The sequence below is a fragment of the Papio anubis genome, chromosome 16 (assembly GCF_008728515.1).
Source record: "Papio anubis isolate 15944 chromosome 16, Panubis1.0, whole genome shotgun sequence".
Classification (NCBI taxonomy): Eukaryota; Metazoa; Chordata; class Mammalia; order Primates; family Cercopithecidae; genus Papio; species Papio anubis.
In genome coordinates, this window is record NC_044991.1 from 60,681,809 (window position 1) to 60,702,905 (window position 21,097).

At 46.6% G+C, this 21,097-nt stretch overlaps 1 protein-coding gene across 2 annotated transcripts in view; it reads left to right on the top strand.

Moving 5' to 3' along the window:
* The window catches only part of CBFA2T2 (CBFA2/RUNX1 partner transcriptional co-repressor 2), a 164,703-nt gene extending 144,084 nt beyond the window's left edge, over positions 1–20,619 (top strand). The window contains exons 9-11 of one of the 2 annotated variants that reach the window (XM_003904844.5): positions 7,032–7,100; positions 11,413–11,603; positions 14,915–20,619. In XM_003904844.5, coding sequence (XP_003904893.2) covers positions 7,032–7,100; positions 11,413–11,603; positions 14,915–15,214 — 560 coding nt within the window. In that variant the 3' untranslated portion in view covers positions 15,215–20,619. The remainder of the gene's footprint in view (positions 1–7,031; positions 7,101–11,412; positions 11,604–14,914) is intronic. The other variant, XM_009216317.3, reaches the window with a different exon arrangement.
* Positions 20,620–21,097: the final 478 nt, after the last annotated feature.

A 21,097-nucleotide genomic window follows, 5' to 3' on the forward strand; every position in this document is an offset into this window, starting at 1 on the left:
TCCTGTCCCCAGCCCACCATTCAGAACAATACCACTCAATCCTCCGTGGTCTGGTGGCCTCCTACAAAAGGATTTACTGTACCACACTAGGTTGCCCCCCCTTGCCTTTCCAAGTCCGAAGCAGCAGCAATCCAGAGTACATCCAGCAAGCCTCAGTTATTCCCCTCAAAATGTTCCAGCACATTCACCCAGTAACTGAGAAGGTGCCCTATCCAAAGGCATAGCTGAGTGACAAGCCATCTGTGATCAGACTCTTTTCCCACGCACTCTGAGTTCCCAAATGTTCACCACGGAGAACAAGTCTCTTACGACAGACCTAGCATGTTCCATTGAAGGCAGCTATTAGTCTCTAAAAAACTGTAAGGAAAACTCGAGGCAAAGCCAGAATTAATACAGTATGTCCAGACAGTGGGAGCTAAAGGCTTCCCTTTCCCTACCCCACCCACAGCAGCAGCTCTGGAGCCAACCATGGAATACCACCATTAGGTGGAATATCTAGCACAACAAGGCATCAACACGTACGTAGAGTTATAGTATTAGTATGATTCCTTTTGTAAAAACTCCAAAAACAGGCCAGACGCAGTGACTCACGCCTATAATCCCAGCACTTTGGGAGGCTGAAGTGGGCGGATCACAAGGTCAAGAGATCGAAACCATCCTGGTTAACACGGTGAAACTCCATCTCTACTAAAAATACAAAAAATTAGCCAGGTGTGGTGGCGAGTGCCTGTAGTCCCAGCTACTCGGGAGGCTGAGGCAGGAGAATGGCGTGAACCTAGGAGGCGGAGCTTGAAGTGAGCCAAGATTGCACCACTGCACTCCAGCCTGGGCGACAGAGACTCCCTCTCAAAAAAAGAAAAAAAAAAAAAAAACAACCTCCAAAAACAGACAAAGCTAACCTTCTGGTCTCCCTTACTTTCTGAACATTTGCAGATAGTCCCTGTGTGACTTTCAGACAGGGAGAAAGACTTTTGGAGTCTTAGCTAAAGTTTACACCCAAGCCATACTTCATCCGTTAGTGAGTCTACACATGTGCAGGCGAGAAGCATAGAGTACAGAGGGAGCTGCAGTTGTGAGCCAGAGGTTGCTGAGCCAAGATACAGATCTTGCTGGAGTCATTTAAACATGGCTGTGCATGACCACTACTCACCTTTCCCACCTTTTGTATCATGGATTAGCTCTGGGGACCATATTTTTTGATTTGCCTGAGACAGTCCAGTTTATGCCTGTATCTTGTTACAGTTGTTACTAGCACTTCCCTCATTCTCAACAATGAAGGCAATCTGGATGATAAGTTATATTGTCATTCTAGGTTTAGCTCTTCATGGATACATGTTTTCTTCTATCAGGTTTCTGAGAGCACTATCAACCTGATTTAAATAGTATATTTTAGTGTCATTTATGTGTTTATTTCATGTTTATTTCTATGTTTATTGTCCATTTTAGTATAGAATGACAGTATAATTCATATCCTAAATAAATGTAATATGCAAAATGTGAACTATAATAACTCCAAAAAGTGCTACTGGTCTGTGATGACATATGAGGAGCTTGGAGCTTGGGTACAGTTAGCTTCATCAAGAAAGTCTAACTGTGAAATGAGGTCTTTTTTTTTTTTTTTTTTTTTTTGAAACAGTCTTGCTCTGTTGCCCAGGCTGGAATGCAGTGGCACGATCTTGGCTCATTGCAACCTCCCGGGTTCAAGCAGTTCTCTTGCCTCAGTCTCCTGGGTAGCTGGGATTACAGGCACCCGCCACCACGCCTGGCTGCTTCTGTATTTTTAGTAGAGATGGGGTTTCACCATGTTGGCCAGGCTGCTCTTGAACTCCTGACCTCAGATGATCCACCCACCTTGGCCTCCCAAAGTGCTGGGATTACAGACGTAAGCCACCATGCCCGGCCTGAAATGAGTTCTTAGATACATAGTTGTTTTACATTCTGGCATATTTTTATACCAATAATAGACATTTCAAAAGAATTTCACCAATGACCTTTTTTTTTTTTTGGAAACAGAGTCTAGCTCTTATCTCCCAGGCTAGAGTCCAATGACATGATCTCAGCTCACTGCAACCTCTGCCTCCTGGGTTCAAGCGATTCTCCTGCCTCAGCTTCCTGAGTAACTGGGATTACAGGCGCCTGCCACCATGCCCAGCTAATTTTTTTTTTTTCTTAAGTAGAGATGGGGTTTCACTGTGTTGGCCAGGCTGGTCTCCAGTTCCTAACCTTGTGATCCACCTGCTTCGCCCTCCCAAAGTGCTGGAATTACAAGCATGAGCTACCGCGCCTGGCCTCACCAATGACTTTTAAATAAGTAATTAGTGTTTTTGTTTGAGACGGAGTCTTAGTCTGTCACCCAGGCTGGAATGCAGTGGCATAATCTTGGCTCACTGCTCCCCAGGTTGGAGCAATTCTCCTGCCTTTGCCTCCCGAGTAGCTGAGTTTACAGGTGTGTCCTACCACAGCCAGCTAATTTTTGTGTTTTTAGTAGAGATGAGGTTTTACCATGTTGGCCAGGCTGGTCTCGAACTCCCAACTTCAAGTCATCTGCCCTCCTTGGCCTCCCAAAGTGCTGGGATTTACAGGCATAAGCTACCATGCCTGACCAAGTAATTAGTGGTTTTTTTGGGGTTTTTTTTTGGGGGGGGGGGGGTTCTTTTTTTTGAGAGACGGAGTCTTGCTCAGTCGCCCAGGCTGGAGTGCGGTGGCGCGATCTCGGCTCGCTGCAAGCTCCGCCTCCCGGGTTCACGCCATTCTCCTGCCTCAGCCTCCCGAGTAGCTGGGACTACAGGCGCCCACCACTACGCCCAGCTAATTTTTTTGTATTTTTAGTAGAGACGGGGTTTCACTGTGTTAGCCAGGATGGTCTCGATCTCCTGACCTCGTGATCCACCCGCCTTGGCCTCCCAAAGTGCTGGGATTACAGGCGTGAGCCACCGTGCCCAGCATAAATAGTGTTTTTAAAGTCTTGAGTTAGCTAGGTACAGTGTCTCATGCCTGTAATGCCAGCACTTTGGGATGCTGAACCAGGTGGATCACGTGAGGCCAGGAGTTCTAGACCAGCCTGGCCAACATGTCAAAACCCTGTCTCTACTACAAATACAAAAAAGTTAGCCAGGCATGTTAGCACATGCTTGTACTCCTACCTGCTCGGGAGGCTGAGGCACGAGAATCACTCGAACCTGGGAGGCGGAGGTTGTGGTGAGCTGAGATCACGCCCCGCATTCCAGCCTGGGCAACAGAGTGAGACCCTGTTGCTAAATAAATAAATAAATAAATAAATAAATGTATTGGGTTATGCGGAAATCCATGGTGTGGATGGTTAAAACCATGGTGATTTGGAGATAAATTGACTAGAGGCTTTAGATGGCATTATTACTTTTCTCATTTAAATTAATGCATTTTAAGTTTTCCTACCTGAAAATTTGTGATTCACAATGTTTTCACAAACAGATTTTGTCCAGGCCGCAAGGAATGTATTTAGGTGTTATTAAAGGATGCATAAATAAGTGCAAAAACCATAAGGAAAAGAAGAAAATGCTTATCACAGAGATCAGGAGAATGGTTTCCTCTGGCTGTGTGGGTGGAGGGTGCAGAGTTAGTGAGTTCTTGCTACGTCTATTCTTAGGACAGGATTGTCAGTCTGGCTAGCATTATTTAAATATTACTGTGGCCATTACTGACCTCTTAGGAATTTGGGGTTGCTGGTACTGTTCACTTTCCTGAACTCAGGCTTATGATATTAAATTGTATATTAATATTTTCATTATTGCATGTTAATATTTTATGGACTGGTCAGCCATCTAATTTCGCAAGTAAAGAAATTTTTTTTTTTTTTTTTTGAGACGGAGTCACCTAGTAGGCTGATGTACAGTGGTGCAATATCAGCTCACTGTAACCTCCGCCTCTGGCTTCAAGTGATTATCCTGCCTCAGCCTCAGCCTCCCAAGTAGCTGGGATTACAGGTGCGTGCCACCATGCCCAGCTAATTTTTGTATTTTTAGTAGAGATGGGGTTTCACCATGTTGGTCAGGCTGGTCTCGAACTCCTGACCTCATGATCCACCCACCTTGGCCTCCCAAAGTGGTGAGATTACAGGTGTGCCTCACCAGCACCCAGCAAGTAAAAACTGTTCATTTCTCTTTTTTCTCTTGAGACAGCAGTTCCCACTGCCACTCCAGGCTAGAGTGCAGTGGCACGATCTTCGCCTCTCACTGTAGCCTTGCCTCCTCGGTGCCCAACACTTCATGCTCTCAGCCCCGGCGAGAGTAGGGGTTGATTACAGGCATGCAGGCCAAATTATGCTCGACATTAATTTTATTTTTTGTAGAGATGGGTTTACCATGCCAGCTCAGGGCTGGTCTCAAACCTCCTGGCCTTTTCGGGTGATCCACCCACCTCTGCCTTCCAAAGTTCTGAGATCACTAGTGCACTGGTTTCACCGCACCAGCTCAATTTTTTTTGTGAGATGGAGGTGGCTTGTCGCCCAGGCTGGAGTGCAGTGGCACGACCTCGCCTCACTGCACCTTAGTTCTCCTGAAAGAAGCCGGGACTGACAGGCACTCACCACCACACCCGCCATTTTGTCAGTTATTGCCTCACTGATACAGGCTGGTTCTGGAACTCCCGGTCTCTGGCGATTCACCTGCCTCCACCTCCTGTGCCGGAGATTACATCACTGGTTTCCCTCACTACGTCTGGCCAAATTTTTAAACAAAGAAAAAAATACTTATTCAGCTATCAGTTTTTCCTCAGAATGACAGTCAAGATCCAGGCCCTTCTGGATGTTATGATTCTGAGACTCAAAAATCTGAATATAGTCTACCTGTGGTGGCTGACGCCAGTAATCCAAGCACTTTGAGAGGCGAAGGCTAGCAGATCGCTTAAACTCAGGAGTTCAAGACCAGCCTGGGCAATATGGTGAAACCCTGTCTCTACAAAAAAATATGAAAATTAGCTGATTGTGGTGGTGTGTGCCTATAGTCCAGCTACTTGGGAGGCTGAGGTTGGAGGATGGCTTAAGCCCAGGAGGCAGAACTTGCAGTGAGCTGAGATTGTGCCACTGCACTCCAGCCTGGGCAACAGAGCAAGACCCTATCTCCAAAAAAAAAAAAAAAGAATCTGAATACATATGTTTAATGAGTTCAATAAGCAGGCAAATTTGGGAAAAGTGCTTCTAGTTAAGTCCACAGCAGATGGACTCCATCCACTGTCACAGGGCTTCCAGGCAGCTTTTTAGTGGCATGTGTGCACAGTTAAAGGTGACCACTCTCTCAAGGTAAGCCTCTAATATTGGAGATGGACATAAACAGAAATGGGAATTAATAGTAGCTCTTCAGGGAAAAGAAAACTACCAATAATGTAGTATTGTTAATATCTCTGGTGAGAAAAAGAGAAGAACATTAGAAATCTATCCAACTCATATATCCAAATCATGAATTTCAAAAAGAGTGAGCAGAACAAGTAGAGAGGATGGAATAGTTTTTGAAATAATTCCAAAAAACTACCAAGACCTGCAAGACAGTTCCAGGTTGAATCAGTCTACCAAGTAGACAACACAGGAAAATAGACTTAGTCATTTAGCATCATCGAAAGTTAGAAGACAATTCTGAAGGAAAATGATTTTAATTTAGAATTCTACCAGAACAAGTATGTGTTAGATTAGTACTCTACAATTTTTCAAAAACGCCTCCTGCCTCCCCTTTCTCCATGGTATCTACTATAGGATATGCCTCAATACGTGCAAGTAAATGAGAAAATGGGAGACACTGAATTGCTGAAAGAGGATCCAACACAAGAAAGGAAGGAAAGGAATCCCTAGGCTGGTGAAGGAGAGCCCCAAGCATTAGTGGCAAAGCAGGCCTAGAAAGCACCCAGTCCATGCTGGAACAGCCCCGAACCTTGCTGGAGATTTCCTTAAGAATGAAATTTATAAAAGATTTACACAACAGGAGGAGAATTTGAGATTGAATTGGAAGTAATTACATAGCAGCCTGGCACAATGGCTTACAACTGTAATCCTAGCTCTTTGGGAGACTGAGACAGGAAAATTGCTTGAGGCCAGGAATCCAAGACCTGCCTGGAAACCCTGAGATAGTGAAACCCTGTCTGTGCAAAAAATTTAGAAAGGAAATTAGGCGGTCATGGTGGTACATGCCTAAAGTCCTAGCTACTCGAGAGGCTGACGCAGGATGACCTGGGCCCAGGAGTTCGAGGCTGCAGTGAGCTATGATCAGCTGCACCACTGCACTCCAGCCTGGGGGACAGAACAACATCCTGTCACACACACAAAAAGTAATTTGTAAAAATGCTGCCTCTCCTCCCCCTACATTTTTCCATAGGCTCAATGGTTAACAATTAATGTATTCTTATGGAATTTTCTATGTACATATTTAAAGATAATGTTTCCTAATGTTTTATTTTGAAATTTTTGAAACACATAGAAATTTTGAAAGAGACCATGGCCAACATGGTGAAACCCCAACTGAACTAAAAATACAAAAAGAATAGCCAGGTAGGGTGGTGTACACCTGTACTCCCAGCTGCCGCTCGGGAGACTGAGGTAGGAAAATTGCTTGAACCTGGGAGGCAGAGGTTGCAGTGAGCCAAGATTGCACTATTGCACTCCAGCCTAGGTGACAGAGTGAGACTCCGTCTCAAAAAAAAAAAAAAAAAAAAAAAATCTGTGTGCGCTTATGTTTGTATTTTAGGGAGTACTGTACCTTAAAAACCCATGTTGATAGGGGAAAAAATTAGGACATAATAGGTAAGTAAAAAGAAGAAAGTGAATATCACTTTTAATCTCACCACTTTGAAATACTGTTAATTTGTTCATTTGATGGGGATGTGTGTTTTAAAACTAAATATTTACTGTGTACTATTTTATAATCTGATTTTTAGCCCTTATATGAGAATTTTTTATACTAAATGAAATAAATGTTTGAGTCTAACTGGTGAATGAGAAATCTGATCAAAAATAAAACTGATGATCATAGACAGCTTCTGACCCTATGCTTTTTATGTCTCTTGTGCAGATTCTCAGAGAGAGTTCAACAGCAGGCCAGGTACAGGATACGTACCTGTGGAGTTTTGGAAGAAAACAGGTATGTGTCTGACTACTCACAGGTCATGCAGACTCACTAATTTGTGGGAGCAGAGAACAGATAACTGGGCGAATGGTTTGGTAACTGGGTCCTTTGGTTGTATAAAACTTGCTCCTCATAGAACTCTAGGCTCTTGCGTCTCCCACTCTGGCTTGTCCTGCATGTCTCCTGATACCTGTCTTGTTACTTTGCTGGTGAGGAGTTTGGAATAGCTCCCTCCAGTCCCTTTCACACTCTTCCACTGGGTCACGCTGAGGCAATAAGTACCTCTTGACTTGCCCTGTTTCTGGGCCTGCAGCAGAGTTCGTTTTGCCTAATCTCTTCACTGGTGTCTGCAGTATACTGTGTTCACACTACTGCCACATTTGTGCCCAAATTCTGCTCTAGACACAGCTCTGTAATCCGTCTGTGCTTTCTTTCACCTTCACTGTGCCTACTATAGTGAAGGCTGTTCTTGCTAGGCCTTCTTTTTTACAAGAATAAAGGATGGTGGGGACTGCCTATTTTGTAAGTTCGGGAATGAACGTCACATCACTAATGTCAACCTTATCCAAATATTGGCATTCTTTCCCTTCTTGCCTCCCCATCCCAGTTTCATTTTTTAAGTCCAATACAACTTTTGGTTTTCTTACTAAGATAAAATTTATTTCTACAAAAATGTAGTACCTACATTCATAAAGACTCTTTCAAGAGCATCTAGACAGAGTAGTAAGCAAATAAACGAAAGATATGAACAGACACATTATGCTATGAGAAATACAAATAAACATATTGCAAAATATTTTTCCTTATTAGTAGTCAGGATAATGTAAGATAAAGCATCTCTGATAAATTAACCCCTTGTCTTTAACCCTCCGTTGTTGACAATTTTAAAAGACCTTGTTGATGACACTCAATAATTGATCAGAGGCTTATATAAGAAATTAAGCGAGTACCTGCAGATTCTTGGAATCATTCCTTACTTTTCCTTTTTTTTTTGAGATGGAGTTTCGCTCTTGTTGCCCAGGCTGGAGTGCAGTGGTATGATCTCAGCTCACTGCAACCTCCGCCTCCCTGGTTCAAGCTATTCTCCTGCCTCAGCCTCCCGAGTAGCTGAGATTATAGGCATGCATCACCACGCCCGGCTAATTTTGTATTTGTGGTATAGACGGGGTTTCTCCGCCCGCCTCAACTCCCAAAGAGTTGGGATTACAGGTGTGAGCCACTGCGCCCAGCCTCATTTCTCACTTTCATGCCTTTGAATGTTTCCTTTCAAAAGCAAATGGTCCAGACTTAAATACAATTATACAAATTACTAAAGAAGAAACAGTATGGGTGGGGTGGGGTGTCTCACACCTGTAGTCCCAGCACTTTGGGAGGCCAGGGTGGACAGACCCAGCTACCTAGGGGGCTGAGGGGGAAGGATCGCTTGACCACGGGAAGTTAAGACTGCAGTGAGCCCCTGTGCCACTGTACAATAAAGTATTATTTCACCATTAAAAACAATTTGGAAAGCTACATTAATTTGTAAAAATCCTTGCAGCTGAAAATGGGAAAATGTATATTATGTTAATAAAAGGTGGAATAGAATTTTGGGAAATGAAGATAATCATAAGGTGAGAGAATAATTACTGTATACAAGATCGCTGTCTTTTTTTTTTTTTTTTTTTTTTTTTTTTGAGATGGAATTTCACTCTTGTTGCCCAGGCTGGAGTGCAATGGCACGATCTTGGCTCACCGCAACTTCCGCCTCCCAGGTTCAAGCAGTTCTACTGCCTCAGCCTCCCGAGTAGCTGGGATTACAGGCATGCATCATCATGCCCTGCTAATTTTGTAGTTTTAGTGGGGATGGGGTTTCTCCATGTTGAGGCTGGCCTGTAACTCCTGACCTCAGGTGATCCACCTACCTCGGCCTCCCAAAATGCTGGGATTACAGGCGTGAGCTACTGCACCCGGCCTTGTTTGTTTGTTTGTTTGTTTGTTTTTGAGATGGAGTCTTGCTCTGTTGCCCAGGCTGGAGTGCAGTGGCACAATCTCAGCTCACTGCAGTCTCCACTTCTCAGGTTCAAGCAACTCTCCTGCCTTAGCCTTCCAAGTACCTGGGATTACAGGCCCCCTCGACCATGATGCCCGACTAATTTTTGTATTTTTAGTAGAGATGGGGTTTCACCATATTGGCCAGGCTGGTTTCAAACTCCTGACTTCAGGTGATCCACCCGCCTTGGCCTCCCAAAGTGCTAGGATTACAAGCATGAGCCTGTAATGTGCCCAGCCACAAGGTATCTTTAAAACTAGTGACTTTGGTTACTTGGGAGACCCCTTTGGTTAACTATAGTTAAGAGCCCAACTTTGGTGTTGGGACAGCTCGTTTTGAGTCCTTGCTCTGCTACAGTGCCATCTGTGACCTTAGATGACCTCCAGTAAGATAGCTAGCCAAACCAAGATAATTACTAATTCATGGTTAAGCTGAAGGGATAAAATGTACCTGAGAGCATTGTTACGCTGGCTCAATAAGAGGCATCTGATAAGAGACTTTTGAAAGGTTCTTGGCCTCTGGGGTGAAGACTTTCTTTTCTTAAGGTCAGAGCCATAAGATGATGGAAAGTTGTTTCATTGCAGCCTAGAACTCTGTGTTTGAACCTCCCTTGAGCCCGTGCCATGTGCAAGAGGTAAACTGTGAGTGACTGTCCTTAGGCTTCTGGATTGTTTGGTCCTGTGGACTTATGTAGGAGGCTATGTATATTGGGACTCCACATTCACATTCTCATAGGACTGAGGCTCAAACACATGCAATGTGTTACTTTGCGGTGTCTACACTAGGGAAATCAAGCAGGGCATTGGTGATGGGAGGAAGTGATCAAGAACCAGGTAGCATGATGGTAAGTGGACAGGGTTTAAAAACCCAGGGCTTTTGGCCGTCTGCCCAAATCTATGTCTTTAGCCCATGTTTCTCCACCTAGTCTTATTTAATTGCCTCCTGGCCATTTATACCTGGATGCCCCAGAGGCACCTCTGCCTTCTCACTTGCCTCCATGCTGGCTTTGTGTGGACTGTCCATTTCATTGCCTAGCACTACCATTCTTCTCTTTCACCCCCACTTCCAGGCCCTTCGGTGCTCCTAACCTTTTTCTGTCTCATCCCTTCCTCAGTGCCACTTACTTCTGCCTAACTTCAGCCTCTTATATCAGTTCAATCATTGCACCAGTCTCCCGGTTGCTATCTCTGTCTTTAATCTTCCCCTTGCATAGAAACCTTTATGTAGTTTCCTTTGAAAATAAGGTCAAGCCAGCCGGGCATGGTGGTTCATGCCTGTAATCACAGCACTTTGGGAGGCCAAGGCAGGCGGATCACAAGGTCAGGAGATTGAGACCATCCTGGCTAACACAGTGAAACCCCGTCTCTACTAAAAATACAAAAAAAATTAGCCGGGCATGGTGGTAGGCACCTGTAGTCCCAGCTACTCGGGAGGCTGAGGCAGGAGAATGGCATGAACCCGGGAGGCGGAGCTTGCAGTGAGCTGAGATAGCGCCACTGCATTCCAGCCTGGGCGACAGAGTGAGACTCCGTCTCAAAAAAAAAAAAAAAAAAGAAAGTCAAGCGGGGAGTGGTGTCTCACTCGTGTAACACTTTAACACCAGCACTTTGGGAGGCTGAAGTAGGAGGATCACTTGAGCCCAGGAGTTTGAGACAAGCCTCAGCAACATAGTAAGACATCGTCTCTACAAAAAAAATTTAAAAATTAGCCGAGTGTGGTGGGACACGCCTGCAGTCCTAGCTCCTCAGAAGGCTGAGGTGGGAGGATCATGATTCAGAGAGGTCAAGGCTGCAGTGTGCTGTGACCGCACCAGTGCACTCCAGCCTGGGCAACAGTTGAGCAAGGCCCTGTCTCAGAAAAAAAGAAAAAGTCAAATTTCTTAGTTAGGCATGCAAGACTTTGCAAAAACTCATTTCCATCTACCATCTCAAGCACAACACGTTGTCTTGATTTCCCCTGCCCACTGAAGAGCTGATCATTTTTCTCCTTGGAACTCTAGTTTCTTATAGTGACATACACGATGGCACCTGAAACACTTTCATACTTGGTCACAAGCAGTCAGGAGAGTGTGGTCTGTGTCTAGTCACTTGTGTCCACAGCCCTAGCTCAGTGACCACCTCCATCTCCGTACCAGCCAGCACCTGTGTGATGGACACATGAGTGTGAAGATCATGTGTTTCTCTCTGTGGAGTTTTAGAAAAGATCATTTTGTGTCAGCTCTGTCCTTACTTAGAATTGCAGTGGGGTGGGAGGGAAAAGATTTCTCGGCCAGTTGATTTTACTGTCACTTTCTTCTAGAAGAAGCTGTGAATAAGGTGAAAATTCAGGCCATGTCAGAAGTACAGAAGGCTGTCGCTGAGGCAGAGCAGAAAGCCTTTGAAGTGATTGCAACAGAGAGAGCACGAATGGAGCAAACCATAGCGGACGTCAAGCGGCAGGCCGCGGAGGACGCTTTCCTCGTCATCAACGAGCAAGAGGAGTCCACGGAGGTCAGAGCTCTGCGCCCTGGGGGCCGGGGTGGGTGGCTGGAGTGACCACGCCCACTGCCTTCCTCTCATACACTGGGCAGGAAGACACAGGCAGTCCACCCTTGAGCTCGATGAGGATAATTTTTATCCAGTGCCAGAAGAGTTTTGGTTCTCACGCTAAAACTTTTTTACATGCCAAGATAGTGAATTGTTACATTGTATTTTTACATACATACACATATATAGAGAGAGAGAGGCTCAGTGTATTGGTTTAAATTTTGAGAATTCACCCTAAAGACAGAGTTTGTGTAATTGCATGATGATGATAATGACCAGCATTGACAGAGTAGGCTTACTGTGTGCCAGACACCAGCAAAGTTGTATATTTTCTTTTTGAGTCTCACAGTGGCCCTGTGAGGTGGATAACGTTGAATCCCTAATTTGCAGATGAGGAGACTGTGGCTCAGGGAATGCAACTGTTATACTCCTTGGTGCTGAAGTCAGGATACAGGAGTAAGAAAGTGCAGGGTCCTATAGCACCTAGACTTTTTACAAAAAGGATAGCTGGTTTGTGGACTGAGGTAACAGGTTGGATATATCTGCCTGATTGCCCAGGGCCCAGGACTTGGTGATGGTTCTATACAGGACGCTTGGGTACTACAGTAAGGAGAAAAATGAACAAACTGAAAAAGTAAACAACCTGTGACAACATGAGAGCAGCCCTTTTGGATTTAATGCAGTTTTTCTGTAACTTTCATTTCAGTCATTTTTCAGCTTTAAAACAAGAAACCAGTTTCTTTCTGTAAGTAGGTAGATCTCATCTACTGGATGGGAGACCAGCTGTCTTTGGGACATTCTCTTGAAGTTCAGCACTCACTCTGTCACCGAGGCTGGAGTGCAATGGTGCAGTCTCAGCTCACTACAGCCTCCACCTCCAGGTTCAAGCGATTCTCCCACCTCAGCCTCCCAAGTAGCTTGGACTACAGGTGCGTGCCAGCACTCCTGGCTAATTTTTGTATTTTTAGTAGAGATGGGTTTTTGCCATGTTGGCCAGGCTAATCTCGAACTCCTAGCCTCAAGTGATTCACCCACCTTGACCAATGTGCAGATGAAAATGCCTAAATATCATGTTGCTATCACAGAGGATGTGGTGAAATTCCTTATTATAGCTCTTCAATACAGATACTATGGATTGTGAGAAAATAGTTTCTTTAATCCCTCTCCCTTTTCATTCTCTCCTTCTCCTTTTTTTTTTTTTGTGGAGAACAGGGTCTCGCTATATTGCCCAGGCAGGTCTCGAACTCCTGGGTTCAAGCTATCCTCCCGCCTCTGCCTCCCTAAGAGCTGGGATTACAAGCATGAGCCACCACATCCAGCCTCTCCTCCTTTTTCTTTAGAATTGTTTTTGAGGCTGGGCGCAGTGGCCAATGCCTGTAATCTCAGCACTTTGGGAGGCCAAGGTAGTATGAACACTTGAGCTCAGGAGTTCAAGACCAACTTGGGCTAGATGGTGAGACACCATTTCTGGGGGGGAAAAAAAAATTTAAAAATTAGCTAGGCATGGTGTCACGCACCTGTAGTCCAGTAGTTATTTTGGAGGCTGAGGCAGGAGGATCGCTTGAGCCCAGGAGGTTCAAGCCTGACCATGATCGTAACACTGCACTCTAGCCTGGGTGGGACAGCAAGACCCCATCTCTTAAAAAAAAAAAGAAAATAGATGATGACGATGGCAAGATGAGGGGGAAAGAAAAGAGAATTATTTTTGAGAGTGATATATCTGTTTCTGTTCTGTATGTTTAATTGTGTATCTGTAGCCATCCATATCAGTATCTGTATTTGTCCTTATCTATCTACTTTTATCTCTGTGTTTATCTTTAACTATGTCTGTCTCCAAAGAAAGAGTATAGCTTTTGGCTTAGAGCATAGATCCTGGATCTGGACTGCGTAGGTTTAAATCCCAGCTCTCCATTTTGAGAATTGTGCTTTTAAGGAATTGTAATTTTAAACAAGCCACAATGTAGCCTCCAGGTGAGGTGTACACCAGCACGTATCCCTGCAAAATCACTTTCCAAAGCAGGGAAAGGATAGAGGGCCCATCTTTTGGATGAGTTTGCATTGGACCAAAATGGCTGATTCTTGCCCATCAAGAATATTCACCTAGAATATTCTTGTTGAAATTTAGCAGGTATCCCTGGAGTTTCTTGTTCATCTTGTGAAAGGTGGTTTGGTATGGGGGAGGAAGGAGGCCACGACTGGAGATTAGGAGCCCTGACTTCTAGTCCCAGTTCCGTCTCACACTGGCAGTATACCCTTGAAGGAGTCAGTCTGCATCTCTGTTCAGTGAGTATAGCAGCTCCTATCCTATTGGTCTGATAGTTATTAGGGAACAGGCACAGTGGCCCATGCCTGTAATTCCAGCTTTTTAGGAGGCCAAGGTGGGAGGGTCCTTTGAGGCTGGGAGTTCAAGACCAGCCTGGGCAATATAAGGAGACTCTGTCTCTACCAAAAATTAAAGAATCAGCCAGGCATGGTAGCACATGCCTATAGTCCCAGCTACTCAGGAGGCTAAAGTAGGAGTGTGGGAGGATCCCTGGAGCCTAGGAGGTCAAGTCCAGCCTGGGCAACATAGCAAGACCCTGTCTCCAAAAAGGAAAACAAAACACCAGCAGCAGCCTTGGTTAAGTCAGATTATTAGTAAAAACAATGAAGATTATTTCTCTAGTGAGGGAAGCAATATCAGCCGGGTGCTTGTAATCCCGACACTTTGGGAGGCTGAGACAGGCAGATCACTTGAGCACAGGAGTTCAAGACCAGCCTGGCCAACATGGCAAAACCCCATCTCTACTATATATATATGTATAATTACGAAAATTAGCCAGGCATGGTGGCACATGCAGAAAGGAGTAGGATAAATGTTCGTCTTAACACATGTGGTCTTAGGATAGATGGCTATTGGGGGAGATTCTTGCACAGAGTTTGGTTTGATTTCTATTAAAATATGAGTCAAAAGATGAGTCCATGCCTTAAGCAGAAGAGATGGCCACCTGCCCTAGGCTGGTGCTGTGTAAAGTATTTTCACACACACTCTTCATTTCACTGTTCTGTCATCCTGCAGGGAAGTAGTTTTCTTGTTTTACAGGGGAAGGAAACTCAGAAAGGCAGTGTGTATTTCTCATAGTTAAACAGCAGTAGAGGGAGGACTTGACCACAGGTGTATGTAGCTCCATAGCTGGGGTTCTCTACATGCAGCCCCTTGCTTTAGTGTGCAGGGAATGAATGGCAAGCCTGCCCCTCGATCCCAGCAACCACTAACTGATGCCTGTGTCTTGCAGAACTGCTGGAACTGTGGCCGCAAAGCCAGCGAGACATGCAGTGGCTGCAATATCGCGAGATACTGCGGCTCTTTCTGCCAGCACAAGGACTGGGAGCGGCACCACCGCCTCTGTGGTCAGAACCTGCATGGCCAGAGTCCCCACAGCCAGGGTCGGCCGCTGCTTCCTGTAGGCAGGGGCTCCTCTGCCAGGTCTGCCGACTGCAGCGTGCCCAGCCCAGCCCTCGACAAGACCTCGGCAACCACATCACGTTCCTCCACACCTGCTTCGGTGACAGCTATTGACACCAATGGACTCTGAGCCCCGGACTCTACTTACCCTGATGGCTGCTCAGCACCACAGAGTGCTTGGGCTGTGGGACTGGCTGTTGGAACCCGTGCATGTAGCTCTGCTGGGTCATTAACAAGAAATGAATTGGAGGCAGGAAGAGTCCAAGCCTGAATAATAGCGCCCCACAGCCTCTCTGGACACTTGCTGTCTGCGGAGCCAGTGTGCCATTCTCTGCACGTGGGCAGCCGGCCCAACCTGCCTCCTCCATGGCTTTCCTGGTTTGTTCCTCCCCACTGAAGCTGACTTAGCCAGCCCCTTTTCAGTGTAGACCACCAGCTCCCCTCCCCGTCTCCTTGAGTCAGCAGACTGTCCAATGTGCTCAGCCAGGCTGGAGGCAGCAGGCAGCAGGCTGTGGAGGAGGCCCCTCGGACAGGGAGCAGCCTGCCTCACCCCTGAACAGCTCTTTCGGCCCCATCTCCACCCTCAGCAGATGACACTGATTGGCCTCACGGGGACTTGGGTAAGCAACAGGCGGCACTCAGGACTCTCTTCTCAACCTTGCTGTTCAGACTTGTTAAGATCTCAGAGTCCACAGGAAAGAAGTCACTGTTGCAATAAAAGCACCCGTAGTAGCAAAAACATAAACAAATAAAACTTCCCCCACATCACAGATGATTTTGGACAAGATTTTCCAACCTTGCTGGCTACTTTAGTTTGGGACCTATTTTTTTTCTCATTTGATTTTGCTTGTGCAGAAAATAGTTTCCAGCACATGGATTGGTCTGAGAGAGAATGAGACTCAGTTGTGGATAGTCTGTTCTCTCTGAGCATGTTGGCCAAACTAGTATCATCAAATTATTGACTGGATCATCTCTTGGAAATGCAGAACTTCTGCCACCACTTGGCTATTTGCACAGTCATCTTGTTCTGTGTCCTTTTATCTCTCAGACCACACACATCTGGAACGCTGTGGGCATCTTCTGCCCATGGGCTCTATTTGGCACCTGCTGAGCCACAGTTGTCCTGCTGGACGTGCTGTGGCAGGTTGGTAGGACTTGCCCCCACTGTCAAGGCCTGGTCTTGTCTGAAAAGCCCTCCTGGACCTCAAAGAATTCTTCGGACCTCATAGTTACAGGTCATTATATCTACTATGTTGATTTATCATCAGGCACACAACTTCTGTTTCCTTCTCTTGTGTTATCTGATAGCTTCTCTCCTTGAGCTCATCAGAAAGGTTTTATGAGATGTGAGAACCATTTTGGGAAAAGTTGATCAATTTTTCTTCCTAGTTTCCCATTTTCAAACGGGACATCACCTATATCCCTTTCAGAATGTTAGGAACTGCCTCCCACATTCTTCCCTGTCTTTTTGGGTTTTGTTTTTTGTTGTTATTGTTGTTGTTTTTTAACACAAAGTCTCGCTCTGTCAGCCAGGCTGGAGTGCAGTGGCATGAACTTGGCTCACTACAACCTCTGCCTTCCAGATTCAAGCAATTCTCCTGCTTCAGCCTCCTGAGTAGCTGGGATTACAGGCGCCCACCAGTCACCATGCCCAGCTAATTTTTGTATTTTTAGTAGAGACAGGGTTTCACCATATTGGCCAGGCTGATCTTGAACTCCTGACTTCAAGTGATCCACCTGCCTTGGCCTCCCAAAGTGCAGGGATTACAAGCGTGAGCCACCACACCCGGCTTGTCCTTTTGGTTTTGATGGGAGTCTGAGGACCCCGACTCCTCTGGCTCTCCATCTTTGAGCTTCTAGCATCCTCTCACACCCAGAAATCAGTTGGAGTAAGTCTGATTGGCCCTGCTCCAGCTGGCCTTTGAAGCACAAGTTTGAATCTCCACCTTCTGTGCACTGACCAGAGTCTAAAATAAAAGCTGTCAGTACCATAAAGGAAAAGGAATCCACACAGGTAGCCTTGTCATTGCCTACAGGTACATCTTACTTTAGAATTTCAAGTGCTGGCCGGGCTCAGTGGCTCACTCCTGTAATCCCAGCACTTTCGGAGACCGAGGCAGGCAGATCACTTGAGGTCAGGAGTTCAAGACCAGCCCGGCCAACAGGGTGAAACCCTGTCTCTACTTTAAAAAATACAAAAATTAGCTGGGCGTGGTGGCACTCAACTATAATCCTAGCTACTCAGGAGGCTGAGACAGGAGAAGCACTTGAACCCACAAGCCAGAGGTTGCGATGAGCCGAGATTCTGCCACTGTACTCCAGCCTGGGCAATACAGCAAGACTCTGTCTTAGAAAGAAAGAAAAAAAAAAGCAAAATTTGAGAATTTCAAGTCCCTAATTCACTCTAACCAAACATTTTCAGTCTTACACAGAAACATAGTGCACGACACCTTTAAAATGCCTAGATTTCCATTGCCTAAAGTAAGGTGTGGCCAGGGAAAGAACAGCAGGGAATCATGTTCCTTTGCTGTGGAACACATAAGCCCCACAGTTTTCCAGTCAGCCTAATACATGGGTATCCCCCACCCCCATCTGCCTCCTTAAGCCTCAGTCCTTAGTGGGGAACCCTGACTAAGGGGGATGGAGTCAGTACCCCGGACAGGGCCACATTTGCATGAGACACAGCTGTCTCACAAGGAGGTCACAGAGCCTCTACGCCAGCTTACTGGTTTTTCATGGATTTGTTGGATTAACACTGTAAGCAGGTTTTGTTTTCGTTGTTTTGTTTGTTTTGAGATGGAGTTTCTCTCTTGTCGCCCAGGCTGGAGTGTAATGGCACGGTCTCAGCTCACTTCAACCTCTGCCTCCCAGGTTCAAGCGAGTCTCCTGCCTCAGCCTCCCGAGTAGCTGGGATTACAGGCACCCGCCACCACGCCCAGCTAATTTTGTATTTTTAGTAGAGATGGGGTTTCTCCATGTTGGTCAGGCTGGTCTCAAACTCCCGACCTCAGGTGATCTGCCCGCCTCAGCCTCCCAAAGTGCCAGGATTACAGGCATGAGCCACTGTGTCCGGCCTTAAGCAGATTTTTAAAATCTCCAGTGGCCATAAAACAAGCCAGGGTAGCTCATACTTTTACTGGTTGGAATAAGGAGCCAAAACCAACAAAATAATATTTATTAGGGCTCAATGCCCATTTCTATGGCTAAGGCTTAGGTTTGGTGTGCAGAACCTGGCCTACTTTTGTGGGCTGTGGTTCCTGTGACAGTTTCGTTTTCTGAATCTTTGTGATGCTTTTCCACGTGCTGCCCAGAGGCTGATCTGCAAACCTGCGCAGTATTCCACACTGAAGCTCAGTTTGCAGACCTTTTGCTGTGTTAATTCTGGTCGGTTTCACACAGAAGTCACGAGGGCCTCTGCCCAGGACCTCCTATTCACATTTCAAGAATCCCTTTCTGAAATTATCCAAGTCTCTGGTCAGGAGGAGGAACACCAGTGGGGTAGGGTGGGCGGCGGCTAGAGGGGCAGGAGCGAATCCAGGTTCCTTGTGTGGTTTCCAGCCTCTGCTGACAGCACCTCAGCTACCAGGTGGGGAGTGGAAATTCAGGCTGCTTAGAGGACTGACCTCTACAGTTAATATTTGCAGTGACATAAAAGGCAAAGAGGGGCTGGCATGGTGGTACAGAAGGTATCAGTCAAGCGCAGCCTCCTCAGAAACCTAGAAACCAAAAAGCAGATGCGACATGTGACTGGCCATCAGCCAGACATGTCTAGGGTGAGACCAGTGCTCAGCACCACCTGCCAAAGGACACTGATGAGTTGTGGGACATAATGATCTGCCAAGTGAGGAATGACTGCAGGGACCGGAGAAGACCAAAGATGCCACATGTCCCAAGAGTTTCTTGAGGGCTGGGTTTCACATCTCTGATTGTCCTTTTTGTCCCCACCTGCCTGCACCGTGCCTGACTCCATCTTGTGGGGAAGGTGACTCAAGAAGTTGTTTAAGCCCAGGCCTAGGCAGTCCACCTCGGGAGGTGGGGGCACTCCACCCTGGGGGGCCTGCAGCTCCAGGGCTGGTGCTCTAGCAGATCCACTCAGGCACGGTTGGGTGACTGGGGGGTCACCGATTGGGTAGATTATTTCTAGGGCAGTGCTGGGTTAGAAATGTCTGCCAGTGGGTCTGTCTGGAAACGGGACACATCTTCCCACCACAAGTCCACACCTGGCCTCGGCTGCTGCCCGCTCTCTGCAACGTGGACTTCCTTTGCCCATTTGGGCCAGAAGGTCACCAGGAGTTCATCATCACTGCTTGGTGTCAACTTGACATCTTCAGCTTCCAGACAAAATCTACACTTTACTTTGTACAGCCCTGTCCCAGAGTTAGTGACCCTCAGCTTGTCACCTGCTTGCAAAGGGTATAGATGTCGTCCTGGGTAGTTCTAGAGGATATCTCAGCAAGTGCGTTTGAAGGTTCAGCACAGCTGGAATTGTATGGTCGTGAGCTCTTCAGAGTGAAAACAGAATGACCGGATGGCCATCTGTCCTGGAAACTGAAGAGTTGAATAAATCACTGAAAATAGAACGCTTCGTGGAGGTTTTCTTCAGAAGTGAACTAGAAGTAAGTTTTCCAGGCTCCCAGGTCGGTAGACCAAACCAACTTCCTTCGATTTTTTTTCTTTTTAAAGCTGTTTGCAGAAAACTGGGTGGTAGCATGTCTGAACCAAATGGAAGAAGCGCCAGCGGAGCGTGCACTGTTCCAGCTCGGGCCACATGGCCAACTGTCGAGAGCAGCCCTGCCCAGACTGCAGTGGGGGCTGTGCCAGCAGCTCCGCAGGGCCCTTCCAACTCTGGAGTGTCTGTAGTTCTTGTGAAACCAAAACGTTGACTACCTGCCTCTTTCCTCGGGCATCGACGTGCTCATTTCCAAAGATGATGGTGCAGGTGACCTTTTCCATCGTGAGCCAGGAGAAGGTTAGGAGGCCTGAGGGGCAGGCGTTGCGTCCCCTCCTCCCCCTCCATAGCCCCCGAGGTGGAGCTTCCCTCACAGACCCCATCTGGTCGAGCCTACGGCTGCCCAGTGTACACTCAGTGATGCTTATACCAAATAGGGCATGTGTGCTGGTGTCTGTTGGGGACAGCCCCATCCCTACCTTGGAGAATTGCAGAGAAGCAGCAATAAGCATTAGGCGAATGATTGAAAGGACTACTGGGCCGAGAGGCCTTCAGTCCCCTTACGTGGCTTTCCAAGTTCCTGATGAGGCTACAAAGGCTCCACTCATAAAAGAAAGCCAATAGTGTAAATAAATTAAGAACGAAGCCTCCATGCGTGATTTTTAAGGGGGATGATGAATGTGAAACCACCCACAGAATGCATTAGAGTCTGGTTTTTCTGTGCTTTGTCATTTTACTCTGATAGGAACTTTTGTTACCTAACTCTGTGCATAACTTATTTAATGTACTGTATAAATGAACCAAAACTGTTAAATATGTATTTAGTTTGTTCTACTTAAAGTAGTCAATAAAAAGGCTATATTCCTTTTCTGCCTCAAGCTGGAATGGGACCAGGAGGAAAGGTGGTCCCTACACTAGGAGGTGTCCCCTCACCCTTATTCCCAAATCCTTGAGGAAGGGGGAGAGAGGGGCCCCAACTGGTTCTAGTCATGGCCTGAAGAGTGCCCAAGGGCATGAAGCAGGGGGTGCCTGCACCCCATGTGCCTGGAGCTGGCCTCTGGAAAACCAGCTGCACCAACTGGTCAGTGCCCTGTGGGGACCAGACCCAACCAGGCTGGCTGCTGGAGCCCACCAGTGGGCCTTGCAGTCAGGGGCCAACAACAGCTTCCAGACACTCCCCATTACTTCTCTCTTAAGTGGTTTTTTTGTTTTGTTTTTGGGGGTGGAGGCGGGCAGGGTCTCTGTTGCCCAGGCCGGAGTGCAGTGGCGCAATTATGGATCAATGCAGCCTCCACCTCCCGGACTCAGGCAATCCTCCCACCTCAGCCTCCTAAGTAACTGGAA